Genomic DNA, 24,422 nt, shown 5'->3' with positions numbered 1-24,422 from the left:
CTGCTCCTTCAGCGGGTGAGTAGAAAGGTAAATTCACAAACGGGGCATATGTAGACAGAGACACAGTAGCAAGATCATGGTTGGAATGTGAGTCTTAACAGGTGTTATAAAATATTCCTGTTAACACTCACATTCTAATTATTATCTAAGTCTGTGTCTATATATGCCGTGTTTGTGAACCCAAATCTCCACTCACCTGATGAAGGGACAGCGCTCCGAAAGCTTGTGTTCCTAAATAACCCTGTTGGACTGTAACCTGGTGTCGTGAGACTCCTTACTGTGCCCACCCCCAGTACAACACCAACATCAGAGAGAGAATAGAGGGTGCGAGTGGGCAAAGGACAGAGAAGCTGAAATTGGAGGGTGAGCTGTGACAGATGGAGATGTTGGGGGGGTGGGTGGGGGTGAGAGGTAAAGTGAAGGAAAGAGGGGATAAAATAGGGGGAAAAAGAAGGGAAGAAAAATAAAGACAAGGAAATAAAAGATAGAGAACAGTAATAAATAATCTTTCATTCCCTTCCCCTTGCAGTCTGAATATCTCCCACTTTCTCTCCTGCCTTTTAGCTTTGACAGAGGGTCACTTGGACTCAAAAACGTCAGCTCTTTTCTCTCCTAACAGAGACTGCCGGACCCGCTGAGATTTTCCAGCACTTTCAGATTCCAGCATCCGCAGTAATTTGCTTTTATCCGAGTCTTTATTTATTAGTGTCACAAGTGAGGCGTACATTAACACTGCAATAGAACTACGGTGAAAATCCCGCAGTCACCACAGCCTGTTCGGGTTACACTGATTTAGCACGGCCCAATGCACCCTAACCAGCAGGTCTTTCAGACTGTGAGAGGATAATGGTACGGTGGTTAGCTGCCTCATAGTACCAGGGACCCGGGTTCGATTCCCCACTTGGGTCACTGTCTGTGTGGAGCTTGACCCTTTTCCCTGGGTCTGAGTGGGTTTCCTCTCACACTCGGAAAGATGTGCAGGTTAGTTAGTCACCCTTAGTATCAGGGGGACTAGCTAGGATAAATGTATAGGGTTATGGGGATAGGGCCTGGGTGGGTTTGTGGTCGGTGCAGACCCAGTGGGCTGAACGGCCATCTCCTGCACTTTAAGATTATATGATACCTGGGAGAAGCCCACGCAGACACGGGGAGAACATGCAGAGTCTGTAGTGACAGCAATCCAAGCTAGGGAATTGAACCTGGGTCCCTGGCGCTGTGAGGCAGCAGCGATAACCCACTGTGTCACCGTGCCGCTGGGATCGAACCCGGGTCCCTGGCGCTGTGAGACAGCAGTGCTAACCCACTGTGCCTCTGGGATTGAACCCGGGTCCCTGGCGCTGTGAGGCAGCAGCGCTAACCCACTGTGTCACCGTGCCGCTGGGATTGAACCCGGGTCCCTGTGAGACAGCAGCACTAACCCACTGTGTCACCGTGCCACTGGGATTGAACCCGGGTCCCTGGCGCTGTGAGACAGCAGCGCTAACCCACTGTGTCACCGTGCCACTGGGATTCCAGCGTTGATGCAGGAAGGGAGAGTTGATCTTATTAAATGCTGGATTTTCCACATCGCTCCCAATGAGGCAGACCCAGTAGTTTGTTGAATTTTACTCTGATCTCTGTATTTGTGTCTGAGTTAGTTAATCAATAAGCTTCTTTCAGCCACCTCACTCCTTCCTCTGCTGATCTGGAGGGTTTTACTAAGTGTGTTTGTGATTGTTGGAGAATTTTCTCACTGTGTCAGTGTTAGCTGTGAAAGGTGGACTGTTTTTATTTTTAAAATGTATTTTTCACTTAGGGATGAACATGTTGCCGACCCGTACCACACTGCATACGAAATGCCATACGGAGGGGGAGGGGGTCCGAGTTACGGCCCACCCCAACCCTGGGGACCCCCCGAAATCCACATGTTACAGCAGCACCACGGGATACCAATCCAGGCCAGGTGAGATTACACACACTGTCACACACCCCGGGACAGGTGAGGTTACACACACACTGTCACACACCCCGGGACAGGTGAGGTTACACACACAGGGTCGCACACCCCGGGACAGGTGAGATTACACACACACGCTGTCACACACCCCGGGACAGGTGAGATTACACACACTGTCACACACCCCGGGACAGGTGAGGTTACACACACAGGGTCGCACACCCCGGGACAGGTGAGATTACACACACAGGGTCGCACACCCCGGGACAGGTGAGGTTATACACACAGGGTCGCACACCCCGGGACAGGTGAGATTACACACACAGGGTCGCACACCCCGGGACAGGTGAGGTTATACACACACGCTGTCACACACCCCGGGACAGGTGAGATTACACACACTGTCTCACACCCCGGGACAGGTGAGGTTACACACACACTGTCACACAGCCTGGGACAGGTGAGGTTACACATACACTGTCACACAGCCTGGGACAGGTGAGGTTACACGCACACTGTCACACACCCCGGGACAGGTGAGGTTACACGCACACTGTCACACACCCCGGGACAGGTGAGGTTACACGCACACTGTCACACACCCCGGGACAGGTGAGGTTACACGCACACTGTCACACACCCCGGGACAGGTGAGGTTACACGCACACTGTCACACACCCCGGGACAGGTGAGGTTACACGCACACTGTCACACACCCCGGGACAGGTGAGGTTACACGCACACTGTCACACACCCCGGGACAGGTGAGGTTACACGCACACTGTCACACACCCTGGGACAGGTGAGGTTACACGCACACTGTCACACACCCCGGGACAGGTGAGGTTACACACACACTGTCACACACCCTGGGACAGGTGAGGTTACACACACACTGTCACACACCCCGGGACAGGTGAGATTACACACACAGGGTCACACACCCCGGGACAGGGGTGGTTACACACACTGTCACACGCCCTGGGACAGGTGAGGTTGCACACAGGGTCACGCGGCCCAGGACAGGTGAGGTTACACGCAGGACAGTGTATCACATTGTACAGTTTTGTAAATATCTCGAGTGTCTGAGCGCAGAGATCCCCCGATCATTTTCTGGTCTGTGGCAGCAGAGCAGTCGTTACAGCCTCTCGCCACCAGATGGTGTGTTGATTGAGTGTGTGTGTGTCTGAGAGTCCCCGTGCCTGCCTGCCCGCCTGCCTGCCTGCCCGTGTGCACGCGCCCCTGTCCCTGCCTGCCTGCCCGTGTGCACGCGCCCCTGTCCCTGCCTGCCTGCCCGTGTGCACGCGTCCCCGTGTCTGCCTGCCTGCCTGCGTGCACGCGCCCCCATGTCTGCCTGCCTGCCCGCCCGCGTGCACGCGCCCTTGTCCCTGCCTGCCTGCCCGTGTGCACGCGCCCCCGTCCCCGTGTCTGCCTGCCTGCCTGCGTGCACGCACCCCCGTGTCTGCCTGCCTGCCCGCCCGCGTGCACGCGCCCCCGTCCCCACGTCTGCCTGCCTGCCCGTGCGCGCGCGCGCCCCCGTCCCCGTGTCTGCCTGCCTGCCCGTGTGCACGCGCCCCTGTCCCTGCCTGCCTGCCCGTGTGCACGCGCCCCCGTCCCCGTGTCTGCCTGCCTGCCTGCATGCACGCGCCCCCGTGTCTGCCTGCCTGCCCGCCCGCGTGCACGCGCCCTTGTCCCTGCCTGCCTGCACGTGTGCACGCGCCCCCGTCCCCGTGTCTGCCTGCCTGCCTGCGTGCACGCGCCCCCGTGTCTGCCTGCCTGCCCGCCCGTGTGCACGCGCCCCCGTCCCCATGTCTGCCTGCCTGCCCGTGCGCGCGCGCGCCCCCGTCCCCGTGTCTGCCTGCCTGCCTGCATGCACGCGCCCCCGTGTCTGCCTGCCTGCCCGCCCGCGTGCACGCGCCCTTGTCCCTGCCTGCCTGCACGTGTGCACGCGCCCCCGTCCCCGTGTCTGCCTGCCTGCCTGCGTGCACGCGCCCCCGTGTCTGCCTGCCTGCCCGCCCGTGTGCACGCGCCCCCGTCCCCATGTCTGCCTGCCTGCCCGTGCGCGCGCGCGCCCCCGTCCCCGTGTCTGCCTGCCTGCCCGTGTGCACGCGCCCCCGTCCCCATGTCTGCCTGCCTGCCTGCCCGCGTGCATGCGCCCTCGTGTCTGCCTGCCTGCCCGCCTGCGTGCACGCGCCCCCGTCCCCGTGTCTGCCTGCCTGCCCGTGTGCACGCGCCCCCGTCCCCGTGCCTGCCTGCCTGCCCGTGTGCACGCGCCCCCGTCCCCGTGTCTGCCTGCCTGCCCGTGTGCACGCGCCCCCGTCCCCGTGTCTGCCTGCCTGCCTGCCCGCGTGCATGCGCCCTCGTGTCTGCCTGCCTGCCCGCCCGCGTGCACGCGCCCCCGTCCCCGTGTCTGCCTGCCCGTCCGTGTGCACGCGCCCCCGTCCCCGTGTCTGCCTGCCTGCCCGTGTGCACGCGCCCCCGTCCCCGTGTCTGCCTGCCTGCCCGTGTGCACGCGCCCCCGTCCCCGTGTCTGCCTGCCTGCCTGCCCGCGTGCATGCGCCCTCGTGTCTGCCTGCCTGCCCGCCCGCGTGCACGCGCCCCCGTCCCCGTGTCTGCCTGCCTGTCCGTGTGCACGCGCCCCCGTCCCCGTGTCTGCCTGCCTGCCCGTGTGCACGCGCCCCCGTCCCCGTGTCTGCCTGCCTGCCCGTGTGCACGCGCCCCCGTCCCCGTGTCTGCCTGCCTGCCTGCCCGCGTGCATGCGCCCTCGTGTCTGCCTGCCTGCCCGCCCGCGTGCACGCGCCCCCGTCCCCGTGTCTGCCTGCCTGTCCGTGTGCACGCGCCCCCGTCCCCGTGTCTGCCTGCCTGCCCGTGTGTGCGCGCCCCCGTCCCTGTGCCTGCCTGCCTGCCCGTGTGTGCGCGGTGTTGGATTAGTGGGTGATTTGTGGAGCCTTGCTTTCTATGCTGCAGCTGCAAGGCAGAGACAGGCCTTCGTTCTGAATGATGTGTCTCTGCTCTAACCGCTTGCTGACAGCAAATCCTCCTCCAGAACCACCATTGGGACTCCCCTCTGGGTGAAGTGGCCCGCTCAGAGTTGGGTAGCGATTGCCCGGCAGGTTGTTTTGGGGAGTTTGGGGCCATGCTGTACCGACGCTGTTAGTCTTCCCTTTACCCCAGGCTGGGCAACCTGCACGAGATGGATGTGGGACCCCCTCCCCCAGTGATGAAAACCTTCAAAGAGTTCCTGCTGTCCCTGGACGACTCAGTGGATGAGACAGAGTCGGTGAAACGTTACAACGAGTACAAGATCGAGTTCCGGCGCCAGCAGATGCAGGATTTCTTCCTAGCTCACAAGGACGAGGAATGGTGAGGTTACCCAGAACAATTAGCTAGTCCCAGTCTGTGTATTAACCATTGATACTGTGTTTGCCCAGCAAAACTCTGCCCTGGTGTTGAGTTCTGACCCGCTCTCTCCCTGTGTTTGAAATTGTTTCACCCCGTTAACCTTTCTCTCGGTCCTTGCCAGGGTTGTGTTTCTTTTTGGTGATTTGGTGCTGGGTGCGAGTGTCACCCAGGGACCCGCTTCTCTGTGTCCCGGTTTATTAATGTTACAAGTAGGCTTGATGTTCACACTGCAATGAAGTTACTGTGAAAATCCCCCACTCCGGCGCCGGTTCGGGTAACACCGAGGGAGAATTCGGTACCCTAACCCGCACGTCTTTCAGACTGTGGGAGGAAACTGGAGCACCCGGAGGAAACCCACGCAGACACGGGGAGAAGGTGCAGACTCCACACAGACAGTGACCTGAACCAGGAATCGAACCCGGGTCCCTGGCACTGTGAAGCAGCTGTGCTAACCCAGTGTGCCATCTCAGTAACTGTGGTGGCTGCAATTGCAGTGGGTGCACCAACCTTTGGACCTGCTGCACCCCCTCCTAGTCACACCGACAGTGTGCCCGGGCATTCCTCCCACCCCCACCTTTTGGACCTTGCTGACTGGGCCTACCCCTAGTTGCCCCCTGAGAAGGTGGTGATGAGCTGCCTTCTTGAGCAGTTGATACAATTGAGGATCTGACTTGGCCATTTCAGAGGGTGCGTGATAGTCCTCATACGTCAGTCCCCCCCCATCCTCTGGCAGGTGAGAGTCACCCACATTGCTGTGGCTCTGTAGGCCAGACCGGGGTAAGGACGGCAGATTTCCTTCCCGACAGGGAACCAGATGGGTTTTTCCGACAATGGGTCATCAGGAGATCATCAGGAGATTCTTAATTCCAGATATTTTTTATTGAATTCAAATTCCACCGTCTGCCGTGGGTGGGATTCGAACCCGGGTCCCCAGAAACGTTCGCTAAGATTCTGGATTAACAGTCTGGGGATCATCCCACTGGGCCATCACCTCCCGTCTGTTGTCCTCATTCAGTAAGAGGGCTCTGTCAGACCAGATCCAGAGCAATGTGGTTGACTGGTAGAGACCCTCTGACTGGGCTCAGTGTAAGACACTCAGCTGGATTGAAGAAGTTTCTCCCACACAGTTAGGGAGGGGGAAATGCCTGAGGGAATACTGAACGGTCGCAGAAGCCATTAAAAAAAACCTGTAATGAAGAATCTACTGATGACCCATTGTTGGGAAAAACCCATCTGGTTCCCTTTAGGGAAGGAAATCGAACATCGAACACTACAGCACAAACAGGCCCTTCAGCCCACAAGTTGCGCCGACTATATCCCTACCTACCAGGCCTATCTATAACCCTCAATCCCATTAAATCCCATGTATTCATCCAGAAGTCTCTCAAAAGACCCCAATGAGTTCGCCGCCTCCACCACCACCAACGGCAGCCGATTCCACTCACTCACCACTCTCTGAGTGAAAAACTTACCCCTAACATCTTTGTACCTACTCCCCAGCACCTTAAACCTGTGTCCTCTCGTAGCGACCATTTCAGCCCTGGGAAATAGCCTCCAAGAATCCACCCTATCTATTCCTCTCAACATTTTATAAACCTCTATCAGGTCGCCTCTCATCCTTCGTCTCTCCAGGGGAAAAAGACCTAACTCCCTCAACCTATCTTCATAAGGCATGCCTCCCAATCCAGGCAACATCCTTGTAAATCTACTCTGCACCCTTTCAATAGCTTCCACATCCTTCCTGTAGTGAGGCGACCAGAACTGAGCACAGTACTCCGAGGGGTCTGACAAGGGTCCTGACTCCTAAGCTCAATCCCTCGATTAATGAAGGCCAGTACACCATACGCCGCCTTGACCACATCCTCCACCTGCGAGGCCGATTTAAGAGTCCTATGGACCCGGACCCCAAGGTCCTTCTGATCCTTTACACTGCTCACCCTTGATATTATACTCCTTCATCCCATTGGACCTGCCAAAATGGACCACTGATGAAATCTGCTGGCCTACATGTGACTCCAGATCCACAGCAACGTGGGTGACTCTCAGCTACCCTGTAAGAGTAACGAGGGATGGGTAATAAATGCTGACCCAGCCAGTGGTGCCCACGTCCCAGGTCTGAATGAAGGCAATCTCAGCTCTTGGTTTGAATTTACTCAGTGCTTCCTGTGCCTTTCCAGCTCACTCTGTCGTTCCTCGTGGAGTTGGGGTGGGGGGGATGTGTTGCACAGTCAGTGTGAATGTCTGGATGTCTCACACCGCCGGCTGTGTGGGTTTTCAGGGACCTTGCGGCCTTGCTGGGCTCTGACACTTGGGAAATCTTTGCTTCAAAGGGCTTCCTGCCCACAGGGCTGGTGAAGCAGGCGTTCAGATATCGAGCGCTTGAACCTGAGGTCGGGGTGCTGGTAATGCCCTCGCTGTTAGTGACTACTGGTGTGAAAATCTCTCCGTGCGGCCCCGTGACACGGGCAGCTTTGTGTCTGAAACAGTGCATCCTTTCAGCCTTCCAGAGGCGCCTACCCATCTCTCTGTGTGTCCCTCTCTGTGTCTCCCTTTCTCTCCCTCTCTATCTCCCCCCACCCACCCACCCATGCCCAGTGCTGTTCGAGTCCGCCCCGAGGCTCGGCTGCCTTCAGTTAGCCCTGTGTCTGAAACAGGCCCCGTTCTCCCACTCCCAGCGGTCAGGCTCGAGACTGTGTACAACTACCCTGGAGAGAGTGTGTGTGTGGGTCTGACTGGGACACTGTGGAGGTGGTGGGTCTGTCAGTCTGTGGAGGGGGGAGGGGGGTAGTGGGTCTGTCAGTCTCGGGGGGGAGAAGGGTGGGAGGTACTGGGTCTGTCAGTCTTTGGGGGGGGCCGGGATGGTGTAGTGGGTCTGTCAGTCTGGGGGGTGGGGGGGCGGGGATGGTGTAGTGGGTCTGTCAGTCTTTGGGGGGGGCCGGGATGGTGTAGTGGGTCTGTCAGTCTGGGGGGTGGAGGGGGGGCGGGGATGGTGTAGTGGGTCTGTCAGTCTGGGGGGTGGGGGAGGGTGGTGATGGTGTAGTGGGTCTGTCAGTCTGGGGGGTGGAGGGGGGGGCGGGGATGGTGTAGTGGGTCTGTCAGTCTGGGGGGTGGGGGAGGGTGGTGATGGTGTATTGGGTCTGTCAGTCTGGGGGGTGGGGGGGTGGTGATGGTGTAGTGGGTCTGTCAGTCTGGGGGGTGGGGGGGTGGTGATGGTGTAGTGGGTCTGTCAGTCTGGGGGGTGGGGGGGCGGGGATGGTGTAGTGGGTCTGTCAGTCTGGGGGGGTTAGTGGGTCTGTTTTTGGGGGGGGGACGGTCTAGTGGGTCTGTCAGTCTGGGGGGGGTGGGGTTAGTGGGTCTGTCAGTCTGGGGGGGGGTTAGTGGGTCTGTCAGTCTGGGGGGGGGGGTTAGTGGGTCTGTCAGTCTGGGGGGGGGGGGTTAGTGGGTCTGTCAGTCTGGGGGGGGGTTAGTGGGTCTGTCAGTCTTGGGGGGGGGGGGGGTTAGTGGGTCTGTCAGTCTGGGGGGGGGGTTAGTGGGTCTGTCAGTCTTTGGGGGGGGTTAGTGGGTCTGTCAGTCTGGGGGGGGGTTAGTGGGTCTGTCAGTCTTTGGGGGGGGTTAGTGGGTCTGTCAGTCTGGGGGGGGGGTTAGTGGGTCTGTCAGTCTGGGGGGGGGTTAGTGGGTCTGTCAGTCTGGGGGGGGGTTAGTGGGTCTGTCAGTCTGGGGGGGGGTTAGTGGGTCTGTCAGTCTGGGGGGGGGTTAGTGGGTCTGTCAGTCTGGGGGGGGGGGGGTTAGTGGGTCTGTCAGTCTGGGGGGGGGGTTAGTGGGTCTGTCAGTCTGGGGGGGGGGTTAGTGGGTCTGTCAGTCTTTGGGGGGGGTTAGTGGGTCTGTCAGTCTGGGGGGGGGTTAGTGGGTCTGTCAGTCTGGGGGGGGGTTAGTGGGTCTGTCAGTCTTTGGGGGGGGTTAGTGGGTCTGTCAGTCTGGGGGGGGGTTAGTGGGTCTGTCAGTCTGGGGGGGATGGTTAGTGGGTCTGTCAGTCTGGGGGGGGGGTTAGTGGGTCTGTCAGTCTGGGGGGGGGTTAGTGGGTCTGTCAGTCTGGGGGGGATGGTTAGTGGGTCTGTCAGTCTGGGGGGGGGGTTAGTGGGTCTGTCAGTCTGGGGGGGGGTTAGTGGGTCTGTCAGTCTGGGGGGGGGGGGTTAGTGGGTCTGTCAGTCTGGGGGGGGGTTAGTGGGTCTGTCAGTCTGAGGCGGGGGGGGGTTAGTGGGTCTGTCAGTCTGACTGGGGGGTAACAGGTGGTCTGGTCTGACTGGGGGATTGAGGGGGAGAGATGGGGGAGACTGTGGGTCTGAGCTGATATTTTGGGATATCTCTGTGTGATTGTGGCAGTGAGCGATGATACCATTGGTGTCTGAGGGAACTCTCTGCCCTGTGTTTTGGCCCTCTCCATCCTGTGTTGTAACACACGCTGTGCCCCCTGTCTCTCTCTGTTGTATTGTTGTGGGGGCGGGTGCGTGATTTGGGTCTCTCAGTGCCTCTGGGACCTGTTTCCCTAAACCCTGATAAAGGCGGGCCAGAGATCGGATTACTGGATTCGCCCCTCTGTCCCAGCCACTGCTTCACCTCGTAACCTCCAATTTAAACTGGAGGGAAGAGATTTCGACTCGCCTCCCCCCTCTCCCCTCTCTTCCAAAGCCCTCCCTTGCCCTCCTGGCTTCCTAACTGGTGTGTTTCCCTCGCATCCCAGCCCGCCTCCGATGGCTGTGGGATTGGGCGGAACAGGGTGGGTTGAAGTTAGGGGGCTGGATCCGGAAACTGTAGTCCCTTTGTCATATCAACAAGATCAAAGCTGTACCCAGATAACCCTGTGGGTACAGACCCTGAGAGTGTGGTACTGGCTTGGGATGTGTGATGGGGTGGATGGGAGGGAGGAGGAGAGTGTCGTGTGGGCTGGGGGGGGGGGGTGTGGCACAGTCACCAGGCCCTTGGCGGTGATGGTCCTCACAGCCCAATAGCCTGCGGGTACTCAGTGGTGTGAGTGCACCCCCAGTGAGTGGGCGATTGGTGTGTGCGGAGTAGGCCTCCCCACAGGAGTCAGCACCTTCAGAGGGGTGCCGGAATACCAGAGAATAGGAGAAATTCCACACCTTCCTTTTGGCTGGAATAACTGCAGCATGGACTATTATTTAAATGGTAAAAAATTGCTGCTGTGCAGAGGGACCTGGGGGTGTCCTTGTGCAGGAATCCCAAAAAGTGAGTTTGCAGGTACAGCAGGTAACTAAGAAGGCAAATAGAATCTTAGATCATAAGATACAGGAGCAGAATGAGGCCACTCAGCCCATTGACTCTGCTCCCCCATTCAGCCATGGCTGATATTTTTCCCCTCCCCGTTCTCCTGCCTTTTCCCCATAACTCCTGATCCCCTTATTAATCAGGAACCTATCTATCTCTGTCTTAAAGACACTCAATGACCTGGCCCTCCACAGCCTTCTGCGGCAAAGACTCCCACACATTCCCCACTCTCTGGCTGAAGAAATCCCTCTTCATCTCTGTTTTAAAGGATGGTCCCTTTACCCTGAGGTTGTGCCCTCTCTGGTTCTAGTTTTTCCGACGAGTGGAAACATCCTCTCCACGTCCACTCTATCCAGGGCCTCGCAGTATCCTGTAAGTTTCAATAAGATCCCCCCCCTCATCCTTCTAAACTCCATCGAGTACAGACCCAGAGTCCTCAACCCGTTCCTCATACGACAAGCTCTTCATTCCAGGGATCATTCTTGTGAACCTCCTCTGGACCCTTTCCAAGGCCAGCACATCCTTCCTTCGATACGGGGCCCAAAACTGCTCACCATACTCCAAATGGGGTTTGACCAGAGCCTTATACAGCCTCAGGAGTCCATCCCTGCTCTTGTATTCTAGCCCTTTTGCTGTGAATGCTAACGTTACATTTACCTTCCTAACTGCCGAATGAACCTGCACAGTTAGAGGGATGGAGTTTAAAAACAGTGAGGTAATGTTGCAGCTGTATAAGGTGCTGGTGAGGCTACACCTGGAGTACTGTGTACAGTTTTGGTCTCCTTACTTGAGAAAGGATATACTGGCACTGGAGGGGGTGCAGAGGAGATTCACTAGGTTGATTCCAGAGTTGAGAGGGTTGGCTTATGAGGAGAGACTGAGCAGGCTGGGGCTATACTCATTGGAATTCAGAAGAATGAGGGGAGATCTTATAGAAACATAAAAGATGATGAAGGGAATCGATCAGATAGAAGCAGGGAGGTTGTTTCCACTGGCGGGTGAAACTAGGACTAGGGGGCATGGCCTCAAAATAAGGGGGAGCAGATTTAGGACTGAGTTGAGGAGGAACTCCTTCACACAAAGGGTTGTGAATCTGTGGAATTTCCTGCCCAGTTGAGGCTCCCTCATTGAATGTTTTTAAGACGAGGATAGATAGATTTTTGAACAGTAAAGGAATTAAGGGTTATGGTGAGCGGGCGGGTAAGTGGAGCTGAGTCCATGAAAAGACCAGCCATGATCTTATTGAATGGGGGAGCAGGCTCGAGGGGCCGAATGGCCCACTCCTGCTGCTAGTTCTGATGTTCTCTGCGTGGTGAGCAGTGTCGGGAGAAAAATAAATGAAAAGCTGCCCCAGGATGCAGCAGTGATGCACAGCACTCTGGCAATGTCTCCTGTGTCGGTGCAGACGGGGTGGGTCGAGGGGCCTCTCCTGCACTGTATGATTGGATAATGACCTGGCACAGCCACCAGGTTTATTTGGGAGCACGAGCTTTCGGAGCGCTGCCCCTTCATCGGGTGAGTGGAGAATTGGATTCAGAAAGAGGGTGTATATAGACACGGATTCAATTACAGGGTAATGGTTGGAATGTGACTCTTAACAGGTATTAATTCTATAATAAATCATATATTTAATATAGAGAACATTACCTGTTGAGACTCACATTCCAACCATTATCTTGTACACCCTGTTTGTGAACACAACTCTTGCTCACCTGATGAAGGGACAGCGCTCCGAAAGCTCGTGCTCCCAAATAAACCTGCTGGATGTTAACCTGGTGCCGTGAGACTCCTTACTGTGCCCGCCCCTAGTCCAACACTGGCACCTCCGCGTCATGCAATGATATGGGAAGATTACAAGCCGCTTGCACAGTGTGTTCTCTCAGTCTCTCCCTGGGTATTTCTTTTGTTCCGTTTTGCTAACCTTCCTGAGGCAGAGTAGTGACTCCGCTCCAGAGCGCGCCATCGAATTCTCGCCGCGTACCTCCTTCACCGGAATGCAGGGGCCAGGTATCGCTGTGAACTAACCTCTTACGTTTTTTTTATCCTTTTGTTATCTGGAGTTTGTAGTTTTTATTTTGTGATCATGTTAACTCTGACACCTTTCTTCCCCCCCTTCGAAAACAAGGTGCAGGAGAGCACACCTCAAGCAAATCCTGACACGCAGCAGTGGAAACCTTTGTACTGAGGACAGCTAGTTAGCCACACACTGCGCACAATGCAGTGTTTAGTAATCCCAAAGTCTTAGTGCTTAGTTAGTGAGACAAAAAAAATCACGGGTAATGAACAGAGTCTACAAAACGTTCGCTCGCACACTTGAGATTCTTCAAGATGACTTCGACACCTAAGTATTATTATTTTATCCATACGTAAGCTGCCAAAACAATAATTCTTGACGTAAAAAGGTTTTTATAAAAAAAACACAAATTAATTTGGTGATTTGTTCGTTTTTTTTGTTTGCTAGGGTTTTTCTCTCTCTCTCTCTCTCTCTAACTGACGATCTGTTTAATTCTGTTTGGGATTTTTTTTCCCAGAGGGGGTGAACTAAACAAGGCAGGAAACACTTGTGCTGGCAGGCGTAGGATTCATTTCCCCAGCTGTGCGGTGGGAGGAGAGCAGCTGCCATCCTCCCCCCACCGCCCCGCTCCTTCCCAATCTGGGGACCCCGCACATAGTGCTGCTGCCTCGCGGTGTCGGGGACCCGGGTTCGATTCCTCGGGTCACTGTCTGTGCAGAGTCTGCACATTCTCCCCATATCTGCGTGGGTTTCCTCCAGGTGCTCCAGTCCCCCCCCCGCCACACACACACAGTCTGAAAGATGTACGGGTTAGGCTGATTGGCCATGCTAATTTGCCCCATAGTGTCCTGGGACACGTAGGTTAGAAGGATTAGCAGGGTAACTGTGTGTGATGTTGTAGGGATAGAGTCTGGGGAAGGATTGTGATTGGTGCCGACTTGATGGGCCAAATGGCCTCCTCCTGCTTTGTGGGGATTCTAGGATTGTTTAACTTTTCCGTTACACAGAAATTAGAAGCAGGAGGAGGCCATTCGGCCCTTCAAGCCTGTCCTGCCATTCATTTTGATCATGGCTGATCATCAAATTCAATATCCTGATCCCCTCCCTTTCCCCCATATCCCTCAATCCCTTTAGCCCCAAGATTGATATCTAATTCTTCCTGAAATCACAATGTTTTGGCTTCAACTACTTTCTGTGAGAGTGAATTCCACACATTCACCACCCTCTGTGTGAAGGAATTTCTCCTCATCTCAGTTCTAAAAGGTTTACCCCTTATCCTCAAACTCTGACCCCCTAGTTCTGGACTCCCCCCCCCCCACCATCAGGAACATTCTTTCTGAATCTACCCTGTCTAACCCTGTGTGAATTTTATAAGTTTCTATCAGATCCCCTCTCACTCTTCTAAACTCCAGTGAATATAATCCTAACCCACTCAGTCTCTCCTCATATGACAGACCTGCCATCCCAGGAATCAGCCTGGTAAACCTTCACTGTACTCCCTCTATAGCAAGGACATCCTTCCTCAGATAAGGAGACCAAAACTGTACACAATACTCCAGCTGTGGCCTACTAGACCACCGCTCAGCCTTTAACACCATTATTCCTCCGAGAGTTATGCCCAACCTTCGTGGCCTCGGCTCCTCCCTCTGCCACTGGATCCTAACCTACAGACCGTAATCAGTAAGGATCAGCAACAACACCTCCTCCACGATCATCCTCAATGCCGGTGCCCCACAAGGCTGTGTTCTCAGCACCCTACTCCTTACACACCTATCACTGTGAGGCCAAGTTCCCCTCCAACTCGATTTTCAAGTTTACTGACTCCATCACCATAATGGGCCAGATCTCACTGACGAGACAAGAGTACAGGAATGAGATAGAGAATCTGGTGAACTGGTGCGGCAACAATAATCTCTCCCTCAATGTCAACAAAACAAAGGAGATTGTCATCGACTGCAGGAAGTGTAAAAGAGAACATGGCCCTGTCTACATCAACAGGCCCAAATGTTCCTGATGGTGGGGTGAGTCCAGAACTAGGCGTCAGGGTTTGAGGATAAGGGGTAAACCTTTTAGGACTGAGATGAGGAGAAATTCCTTCACACAGAGGGTGGTGAATGTGTGGAATTCACTCCCACAGAAACTGGTCGAGGTCAAAACATTGTGATTTCAGGAAGGGTTGAGAGCTTCAAGTTTTTAGGAGTTCAGATCACCAATAACTTATCCTGGTCGTCTCTCTCTCTCTCTCTCTCTCTTCCCACCCGCCCCATGCTGACACTATAGTTAAAGCCCCACCAACACCTCTACTTTCTCAGAAGACGAAGGAAATTTGACATGTCAGCTACAACTCTCACCAACTTTTACAGATGCCCCATTGAAAGCATTCTTTCTGGTTGTATCACAGCTTGGTCTGGGCTCCTGCTCTGCCCAAGACTGCAAGGAACTACAAAGGGTTGTGAATGTAGCCCAATCCGTCACACAAACCAGCCTCCCATCCTCTGTCTACACTTCCCGCTGCCTCGGGGAAAAGCAGCCAGCATAATTAAAGATCCCACACACCCCGGACATTCTCTCTTCCACCTTCTTCCATCGGGAAAAAGATATAAAAGTCTGAGGTCACGTACCGACCGACTCAAGAACAGCTTCTTCCCTGCTGCTGTCAGACTTTTGAATGGACCTACATCACATTAAGTTGATCTTTCTCTACACCCTAGCTGTGACTTTAACACAACATTCTGCACTCTCTCCTTTCCTTCTCTATGAACAGTATGCTTTGTATAGTGCGCAGGAAACAATACTTTTCACTGTATCCCAGTACAAGTGATGATAATAAATCGGGTGTGTTCTGGTCCATTGACACAGACGTGGCCAACCCCATCAAACTGGCCAGGAATCCACCCCAGCCTCAGTGACATGAATGATAAAGTCCGAGGGTCCTCGCTGGACCCTGGAGACAGTAAGAAGTCTCACAACAACACACCGGGTTAAAGGCCAACGGGTTTATTTGGAATCACGAGCTTTTGGAGCGCTGTTTCTTCCTCGGGTGAGTCAACCTGCGGCGCTCCGAAAGCCCGTGATTCCAGATGAACCTGTTGGATTTTGACCTGTGAGACTCCTTCCTGGGCCCACCCCAGTCCAACGCCGGCATCTCCCAGCTCAATTGTTGGAGAGTGAGGACAGGCCCCCACTGGATGCTGAGTTATAGCGAGGGGATAATTTAATGCTGTCTCAATACTCAACTGAAAATCCTCCAGTTTTTCCAGTCCATACGAGTGGTAATCCTGCCTTGTTTAATCATTTTGCCCTCCCCCCTCTGGCGAATCCCCGCTTGCTGCATGTTTTCTTTCAAACTGACTGCAAGATTACTCACTGCTCCAGGGTCCGATCCGCACTGACGGCCCTCTGCGTCTCCATTTGAAGGTTTCGCTCTAAGTATCACCCGGACGAGGCTGGCAAGCGAAAACAGGAGGCAGACTATGGCCTGCGCACCCGCCTCAGTGTGTACTGTTACCTGATGGAGCACAGCTGGTTCGAAGGACTCTCTCTTGACATCGATAAAGCAAATATCATTATGAAGGCTTTAGACGCTGGTAAGTGTTGGCTGTTTTCTTATCGTCCATCTGTCTTTAGGGCAGCACAGTGGGTTAGCGCTGCTGCCTCACGGGGACCCGGGTTCAATCCCAGCGGCACAGTGACACAGTGGGTTAGCGCTGCTGCCTCACAGGGACCCGGGTTCAATCCCAGCGGCACGGTGACACAGTGGGTTAGCGCTGCTGTCTCACAGGGACCTGGGTTCAATCCCAGCGGCACAGTGACACAGTGGGTTAGCGCTGCTGCCTCACAGGGACCCGGGTTCAATCCCAGCGGCACGGTGACACAGTGGGTTAGCGCTGCTGTCTCACAGGGACCCGGGTTCAATCCCAGCGGCACGGTGACACAGTGGGTTAGCGCTGCTGTCTCACAGCGCCAGGGACCCGGGTTCAATTCCCGGTTTGGCTCATAGTCTGTGTAGAATTTGCACATTGTCCTCATGTCTGTGTGGGTTTTCTCCCACATGTGCAGGTTAGGTGGATTGGCCGCGCTAAATTGTCCCAGTAGTGTGTAGGTTGGATAGATTAGAAGGTGGATTAGATATGTACAGTAATGAGGTAAACCATGGTACGATTTGATGCTGACCCGGTGGGCTGAATGGCTTCCTCCTGCACTGTTGGGATTGTACGAATCTGAGGCTCATTGGGCCCACATCCCGTGAGGAAAATAACGGACATTCTCAGCAGATGTTCTCCCTCTGTCCGGCAGCTGTCATAAAGATGGAAGGCGGAACGGAAAACGATGTGAAGATCCTGGAGTTGGAGGACGAGGAGGAAAAGACGGAAAAGTTGGAGCTGGTGAAGAAGGAAGAGGGGCGCGTTCCGGACCCCGACAGGAAGCTGCCGGAGAAGGAGGAAGATGGCAAGAAGGTCACCCCGCTTCTCTATTCCCCTTGCTTTAGGGCTGGCGGGGTGGGGGGGGGGGGGGAGACGGCCTAGTGGGATTATCCCCAGACTGTTAATCCAGAATGTCAGCTAATGTTTCTGGGGACCCCGGGGTTCGAATCCCACCCACGGCAGACGGTGGAATTTGAGTTAATAAAAAAATATCTGGAATTAAGAATCTCCTGATGACCCATTGCCGGAAAAACCCATCTGGTTCCCTTTAGGGAAGGAAATCTGCCGTCCTTACCCCGGTCTGGCCTACATGTGACTCCAGAGTCACAGCAATGTGGGTGATCTGAGCTGCCCTCCAAGGGGTAACTAGGGATGGGTAATAAATGCTGGCCCAGCCGGAGACACCCGTGCCCCAGTTTACTGTGGCGCTCGCTGTGTCAGCGAAATAATAACAAAGTTTATTCGTGTCACAAGTAAGGCCTACGTTAACACTGCAATGAAACTCCTCTAATCTCCTCCCTTCACCAGGCAGAGAACAGTGGTCCGACGGAGGAAGAGAAGAAGGAGGAGAAGAAAGTGAAGGAGTCACCGGAGGATGAGGAGGAGGAGAAAGGAGAGGACGGCGAGGATAAGGATGAGGTTGGAGCGTCTGAGCCAGCCAAACAGAGCCCTGTGCCTCTGAAGGTGGGTGGTCCGGACCCTGTCGCTTTCTGTTGATCTGTTTTTTCCCCCCTCCCACCCCTCTCCCTCCCTGTTACTGGGTTCAATGCTGGAGTGGATGATGTTAAAATCCAGGCCAGAAACTCCAGGGAGTTTTATGAACATTTGAATTTGACATTGGGGGTGAGTATTGCACCCCCAGGTTCGATTCCAGTGACCCATCAGGGAGCTTCACACAAACAAACTTAATTCAAGAATGTGGTTTAAGATATAATGGAAAAGAATTGCTGTAATGTTTACCAATTACAAGAATGAGACATGGAGGATAGGAGCAGGAGGAGGCCACTCAGCCCATCGAGCCTGCTCCACCATCCATCACCATCATGGCTGATATCCCCATCCTGCTTTCTCCCCATAACCTTTGATCCCATTCCCCCCCAAGTGCTCTATCCAGCCGCCTGTTGAATACATTCAATGTTTTGGCATCAACTCCTTCCTGTGGGAATGAATTCCACAGGCTCACCAGGTGAAGAAATATCTCCTCACCTCCGTCCTAAATGGTCTACCCCCAATCCTCAGACTGTGACCCCCTGGTTCTGGACTTCCCCCACAATCGGAAACATCCTCCCTGCATCTACCCTGTCTAGAAGTGTTAGAATTTTCGGTACGGGGGCGTGTCTGTGCGCGGGGAGCGTTTTGGTTCGGGGGCGTGCCTGCGCGCGGGGAGCGTTTTGGTTCGGGGGCGTGCCTGCGCGCTGGGAGTGTTTTGGTTCAGGGGCGTGCCTGCGCGCGGGGAGAGTTTTGGTACGGGGGCGTGCCTGCGCGCGGGGAGCGTGTCGGTACGGGGGCGTGCCTGCGCGCGGGGAGCGTGTCGGTACGGGGGCGTGCCTGCGCGCGGGGAGCGTGTCGGTACGGGGGCGTGCCTGCGCGCGGGGAGCGTGTCGGTACGGGGGCGTGCCTGCGCGCTGGGAGCGTGTCGGTACGGGGGCGTGCCTGCGCGCGGGGAGAGTTTTGGTTCGGGGCGTGCCTGCGCGCGGGGAGAGTTTCGGTACGGGGGCGTGTCTGCGTGGGGAGCGTTTTGGTTCGGGGGCGTGCCTGCGCGCGGGGAGCGTTTTGGTTCGGGGGCGTGCCTGCGCGCGGGGAGCGTGTCGGTACGGGGGCGTGCCTGCGCGCAGGGAGCGTGTCGGTACGGGGGCGTGCCTGCGCGCAGGGAGTGTTTTGGTACGGGGGCGTGCCTGCGCGCGGGGAGTGTTTTGGTACGGGGGCGTGCCTGCGCGCGGGGAGTGTTTTGGTACGGGGGCGTGCCTGCGTGCGGGGAGCGTGTCGGTACGGGGGCGTGCCTGCGCGCGGGGAGTGTTTTGGTACGGGGGCGTGCCTGCGTGCGGGGAGCGTGTCGGTACGGGGGCGTGCCTGTGCGCGGGGAGCGTTTTGGTACGGGGGCGTGCCTGCGCGCGGGGAGCGTGTCGGTACGGGGGCGTGCCTGCGCGCGGGGAGCGTGTCGGTACGGGGGCGTGCCTGCGCGCGGGGAGCGTGTCGGTACGGGGGCGTGCCTGCGCGCGGGGAGCGTGTCGGTACGGGGGCGTGCCTGCGCGCGGGGAGAGTTTCGGTACGGGGGCGTGCCTGCGCGGGGAGCGTGTCGGTACGGGGGCGTGCCTGCGCGCGGGGAGCGTTTCGGTACGGGGGCGTGCCTGCGCGCGGGGAGAGTTTCGGTACGGGGGCGTGCCTGCGCGGGGAGCGTGTCGGTACGGGGGCGTGCCTGCGCGCGGGGAGAGTTTCAGTACGGGGGCGTGCCTGCGCGGGGAGCGTGTCGGTACGGGGGCGTGCCTGCGCGCGGGGAGAGTTTCGGTACGGGGGCGTGCCTGCGCGGGGAGCGTGTCGGTACGGGGGCGTGCCTGCGCGCGGGGAGCGTTTCGGTACGGGGGCGTGCCTGCGCGCGGGGAGAGTTTCGGTACGGGGGCGTGCCTGCGCGGGGAGCGTGTCGGTACGGGGGCGTGCCTGCGCGCGGGGAGCGTTTCGGTACGGGGGCGTGCCTGCGTGCGGGGAGAGTTTCGGTACGGGGGCGTGCCTGCGCGCGGGGAGAGTTTCGGTACGGGGGCGTGCCTGCGCGCGGGGAGCGTGTCGGTACGGGGGCGTGCCTGCGCGCGGGGAGCGTGTCTGAGTGACGGTCTTTTCCGTGTTCTAGGCTGTAAAGAAACGGAAGCGGAAGCGCAGCGGTGATGATAGTTACGATGAGGATGATGCCACAGCGTCCGACTCGGAATCTGAGCCTGATACGGTCGCCCCTGCGGTGGAGAAGATGGAGGAAGAGGATTCAGGTAAAGCAGTGTTTCAGTTTCACACTGCCGTGTTCCTGCTCTGAGAATGAGGGAGGGAATCTGTAAACCAGCCCTGACTGTAGTCGTCCTGTCTGACTCTGATCCATCTACACGTGGCATTGAAATCCTTTCACTGTCTCCGTGAACAGCTCCAGTACAGAGGGAGTGCTGCACTGTAGTCACTATCCCTGCCACCCAGTAGCTGTTTGTCCTGTGTTTAAATCTGTCTCGCTGTGCCTTGGGGCCAGACGGGAGGAGTGATTAATGACCGTGTGATACAGGTTAGAACACAGGGTCCAGCAGTACCTGAAGAACCAGCTGTCTTCTTCCTGCTCCCGGTGCTGGTATTCACTCTTTACTCTGAGCTCTCTAGCCCGGCTTTCTCTGGAACCTGGAAAGGCCTGTTCCTGCGTTTCAGGTTCGGCACCCTGTGAAACCGGAGTGGCCGCAGGAAGAGGAATGAACTCAGCAGACTGGCACAAGGAGCTGTCTCGTTCCTGTGGGATCACACAATTGGATAGGGTGTCGGGGACAGAGCGTCCTGCCTGCCCCAGCCTCAGGAGAGACCCTTTTTTAAAAAAATTCTTTATCCATCCATGGGACATGGGTGTCTCTGGCTGGGTCCAGCATTTATTACCCATCCCTAGTTATCCCTTGGAGGGGCAGTTAACGGTCACCCACATTGCTGTGGCTCTGGAGTCACGTGTAGGCCAGACCGGGGTAAGGACGGCAGATTTCCTTCCCTAAAGGGAACCCAGATGGGTTTTTCCGACAATGGGTCATCAGGAGATTCTTAATTCCAAATATTTTTTATTGAATTCAAATTCCACCGTCTGCCGTGGGTGGGATTTGAACCCGGGTCCCCCAAAACATTAGCTGAGTTTCTGGATTAATAGTTGGGGATAATCCCACTGGGCCATCACCTTCCCTGGTTAACGGGCTGTTTTCCCCCACTTCCAAAAGGCAGGAGAGAGTGTGGGGTACAGGGGAGTTGTGTCTGCATTATTGACCCCCCTTTGGGGTTGATTCCACCCCCCCGGATCTGTCTTTGGGCAGTGAGGGGAGAATCGCAGGACTGAGCAGTCGCTCGTCCATCTTCATTCCATTTACAAACGTGTGTACAAAACATACAGATTTGGTAGGCCACTCAGCCCCTCGAACCATTCGATCTGATTTAACCCACTGTGCTACCCTACCACCCCAACAACACTCCTGCATCCAGTCTGTCCAACCCCATCAGAATTTTATACATTTGGATGAAGTGTACCCACTATTTTTAATCCCAGTGAACAGAGGCCCGGTTGAACCAACGTCTCCTCGTATGACAATCTCACCACCCCAGGAATCAGTCTGGTAAGCCTTTGCTGCACTCCCTCTGCCCTCCTTCCTCAGATAAGGCAAGCTAAAGCCCACACAGTCCTGCAGGAGTGGTCTGACCAGGGCTCTGTACAGCTGTAGGAAGATATCCTTACTCCTCTACTCAAATCCTCTCTCAGTGAACATATCGTTTGTCTTCCTAACTGCTATATCTGTACACTTGCTTTCATTAACTGGTGCTCTCAGACACCCAGGTCCCTCTGTACATCAACATTTCTCAGTCTGTCACCAATTAAACAATACTGTTTTATAAATATAACTGTTAATGTTTCTGTTCTCTCTCCGTACTGATACAGGGAAAGCAAAGGGAGAGGATGACAAGATGCAGAAAGAAGGTAAATCCCTCTTTAAGGACAGGTGACACAGTGGGTTAGCGCTGCTGCCTCACAGCGCCAGGGACCCAGGTTCAATCCCAGTGGCACGGTGACACAGTGGGTTAGCGCTGCTGTCTCACAGCGCCAGGGACCTGGGTTCAATCCCAGCAGCACGGTGACACAATGGGTTAGCGCTGCTGCCTCACAGCGCCAGCGACCCGGGTTCAATCCCAGTGGCACGGTGACACAGTGGGTTAGCGCTGCTGTCTCACAGCGCCAGGGACCCGGATGTGATTCTCGGCTTGGGTCACTGTCTGTGTGGAGTCTGCACATTCTCCCCATGTCTGTGTGGGTTTTCTCCGGATGCTCTGGTTTCCTCCCACAGTCCAAAGATGTACGGGTTAGGGTGGATTGACCATGCTAAATTGCCCCTTAGTGTCCGTGAACAGGCGCTGGAGTGTGGCGACTGGAGGATTTTCACAGTAACTTCATTGCAGTGTTAATGTAAGCCTACCTGTGATTGATAAATGAGCTTGTGTTGAATGCCACGTGAGGTTCCCTGATAGCTCGTGTGGAAGGTGCTGCCTGGCTAGTATTAGAATCCAGCTCAGAAACTCCAAGGTAGTTTCTGAAGTCAGCCCTGACCATAAGTTTTGTACTTTGAATTTAGCCAGGGTAAGCGTGAGATGTTTCACTTCGGATGTGATTCAAATGACCCACTCGGGAGCTTTTACCAAACAACATTTATTTAAGAATATAGTTAACACGTATAGTAAGAAAATCAGCAAGAACGTTTAGCCTCTAGCTAGCAAAAGCCACCAACAGCAAAATGTTTAGTAGCAGAAAGTAAGAAAGTCTGCTTGCAAATTAGCCAGCAGAACTTCTCACACCAGAGAGAGAGAGAGAGAGACACAGACACTGCTGTTAGTCTGATTCCACACACCTTCTAACAAGCCAGCAGCCAAAACTGAACTTAAAAACTCCTGTGAGAGAAAGAAAAAGGTTCCACTCGACCTGACAATCAATCAATCTCTCCCCACCATCCCCCCCACCGAACAATTCCAAAAGGTCATAAAACTCCCAGAAAGTGCATTAGGCCCAGATTAAACATAAACCAAACCCCATTTAAACCATTGAAGCAGCAATAGCAGGAACATCTAATACAACAGCCGGTGCCACAACATGGGAAAAAAAAAGCTGCTTAGAACGGCAGAGAGCATGATTAAAAATAAATTCTTTCAAGGCACAGTAGCGTCATAGTTCCAGCAACAGACAGCCTTCACTCTGGATGCAGCTCAGAGATTAAACTGTTCAAATCACAGCCACGGTGACGGAAATGAACCTGCAGACTCTGGGTTAGGAAGTGGGATGGGGAAAGGCGACCAGAAACTGTTTCTGTTAAAGAGCTAATACCTTTCTGATGCTGCACAGATGAACTGAAGCCAGAGAAGAAGGAAGAGGAGAAGCAGAAGGAAAAACCCAAGGAAGAGAAGAAAGACAAGGAGAAAGAGATGGAGATCACACCCAAACCTCGGCCGCTCCACAAAACCTGCTCCCTGTTCATGAGAAGCATCGCTCCCAATATCTCAAAGGCAGAGATCATTGCGGTGAGCTTAACATCACTGGATCGAGCTGACCAGGATTAATACTGACCCTCTGACAGGGTTAGATACAGAGTAAAGCTCCCTCTACACTGTCCCCCATCAAACACTCCCAGGACAGGTACAGCACGGGGTTAGATACAGAGTAAAGCTCCCTCTACACTGTCCCCCCCATCAAACACTCCCAGGACAGGTACAGCACGGGGTTAGATACAGAGTAAAGCTCCCTCTACACTGTCCCCCCATCAAACACTCCCAGGACAGGTACAGCACAGGGTTAGATACAGAGTAAAGCTCCCTCTACACTGTCCCCCCCATCAAACACTCCGAGGACAGGTACAGCACAGGGTTAGGTACAGAGTAAAGCTCCCTCTACACTGTCCCCCCATCAAACACTCCCAGGACAGGTACAGCACAGGGTTAGATACAGAGTAAAGCTCCCTCTACACTGTCCCCCCATCAAACACTCCCAGGACAGGTACAGCACAGGGTTAGATACAGAGTAAAGCTCCCTGTACACTGTCCCCCCCATCAAACACTCCCAGGACAGGTACAGCACGGGGTTAGATACAGAGTAAAGCTCCCTCTACACTGTCCCCCATCAAACACTCCCAGGACAGGTACAGCACGGGGTTAGATACAGAGTAAAGCTCCCTCTACACTGTCCCCATCAAACACTCCCAGGACAGGTACAGCACGGGGTTAGATACAGAGTAAAACTCCCTCTACACTGTCCCCATCAAACACTCCCAGGACAGGTACAGCACGGGGTTAGATACAGAGTAAAGCTCCCTCTACACTGTCCCCATCAAACACTCCCAGGACAGGTACAGCACGGGGTTAGATACAGAGTAAAGCTCCCTCTACACTGTCCCCCCATCAAACACTCCCAGGACAGGTACAGCACGGGGTTAGATACAGAGTAAAGCTCCCTCTACACTGTCCCCATCAAACACTCCCAGGACAGGTACAGCACGGGGTTAGATACAGAGTAAAGCTCCCTCTACACTGTCCCCCCATCAAACACTCCCAGGACAGGTACAGCACGGGGTTAGATACAGAGTAAAGCTCCCTCTACACTGTCCCCATCAAACAC

The 24,422-nt window shown here is 55.3% G+C and overlaps 1 protein-coding gene across 2 annotated transcripts in view; it reads left to right on the top strand.

Moving 5' to 3' along the window:
• The window catches only part of srrt (serrate RNA effector molecule homolog (Arabidopsis)), a 51,032-nt gene that overhangs the window by 4,765 nt on the left and 21,845 nt on the right, over nt 1-24,422 (top strand). For both annotated transcript variants that reach the window (XM_080183920.1, XM_080183919.1), the window contains exons 4-11: nt 1,796-1,942; nt 5,111-5,299; nt 16,053-16,222; nt 16,932-17,092; nt 17,588-17,743; nt 19,902-20,034; nt 21,708-21,746; nt 23,157-23,332. In XM_080183920.1, the coding sequence (XP_080040046.1) occupies nt 1,796-1,942; nt 5,111-5,299; nt 16,053-16,222; nt 16,932-17,092; nt 17,588-17,743; nt 19,902-20,034; nt 21,708-21,746; nt 23,157-23,332 (1,171 nt within the window). The remainder of the gene's footprint in view (nt 1-1,795; nt 1,943-5,110; nt 5,300-16,052; nt 16,223-16,931; nt 17,093-17,587; nt 17,744-19,901; nt 20,035-21,707; nt 21,747-23,156; nt 23,333-24,422) is intronic.

This window comes from Carcharhinus amblyrhynchos, unplaced genomic scaffold (genome assembly GCF_965287045.1).
Source record: "Carcharhinus amblyrhynchos unplaced genomic scaffold, sCarAmb.v2.hapA scaffold_471, whole genome shotgun sequence".
Taxonomy (NCBI): Eukaryota; Metazoa; Chordata; class Chondrichthyes; order Carcharhiniformes; family Carcharhinidae; genus Carcharhinus; species Carcharhinus amblyrhynchos.
The sequence above is the reverse complement of the archived record's forward strand: the minus strand, read 5'-3'. Positions and strand labels throughout refer to the sequence as shown.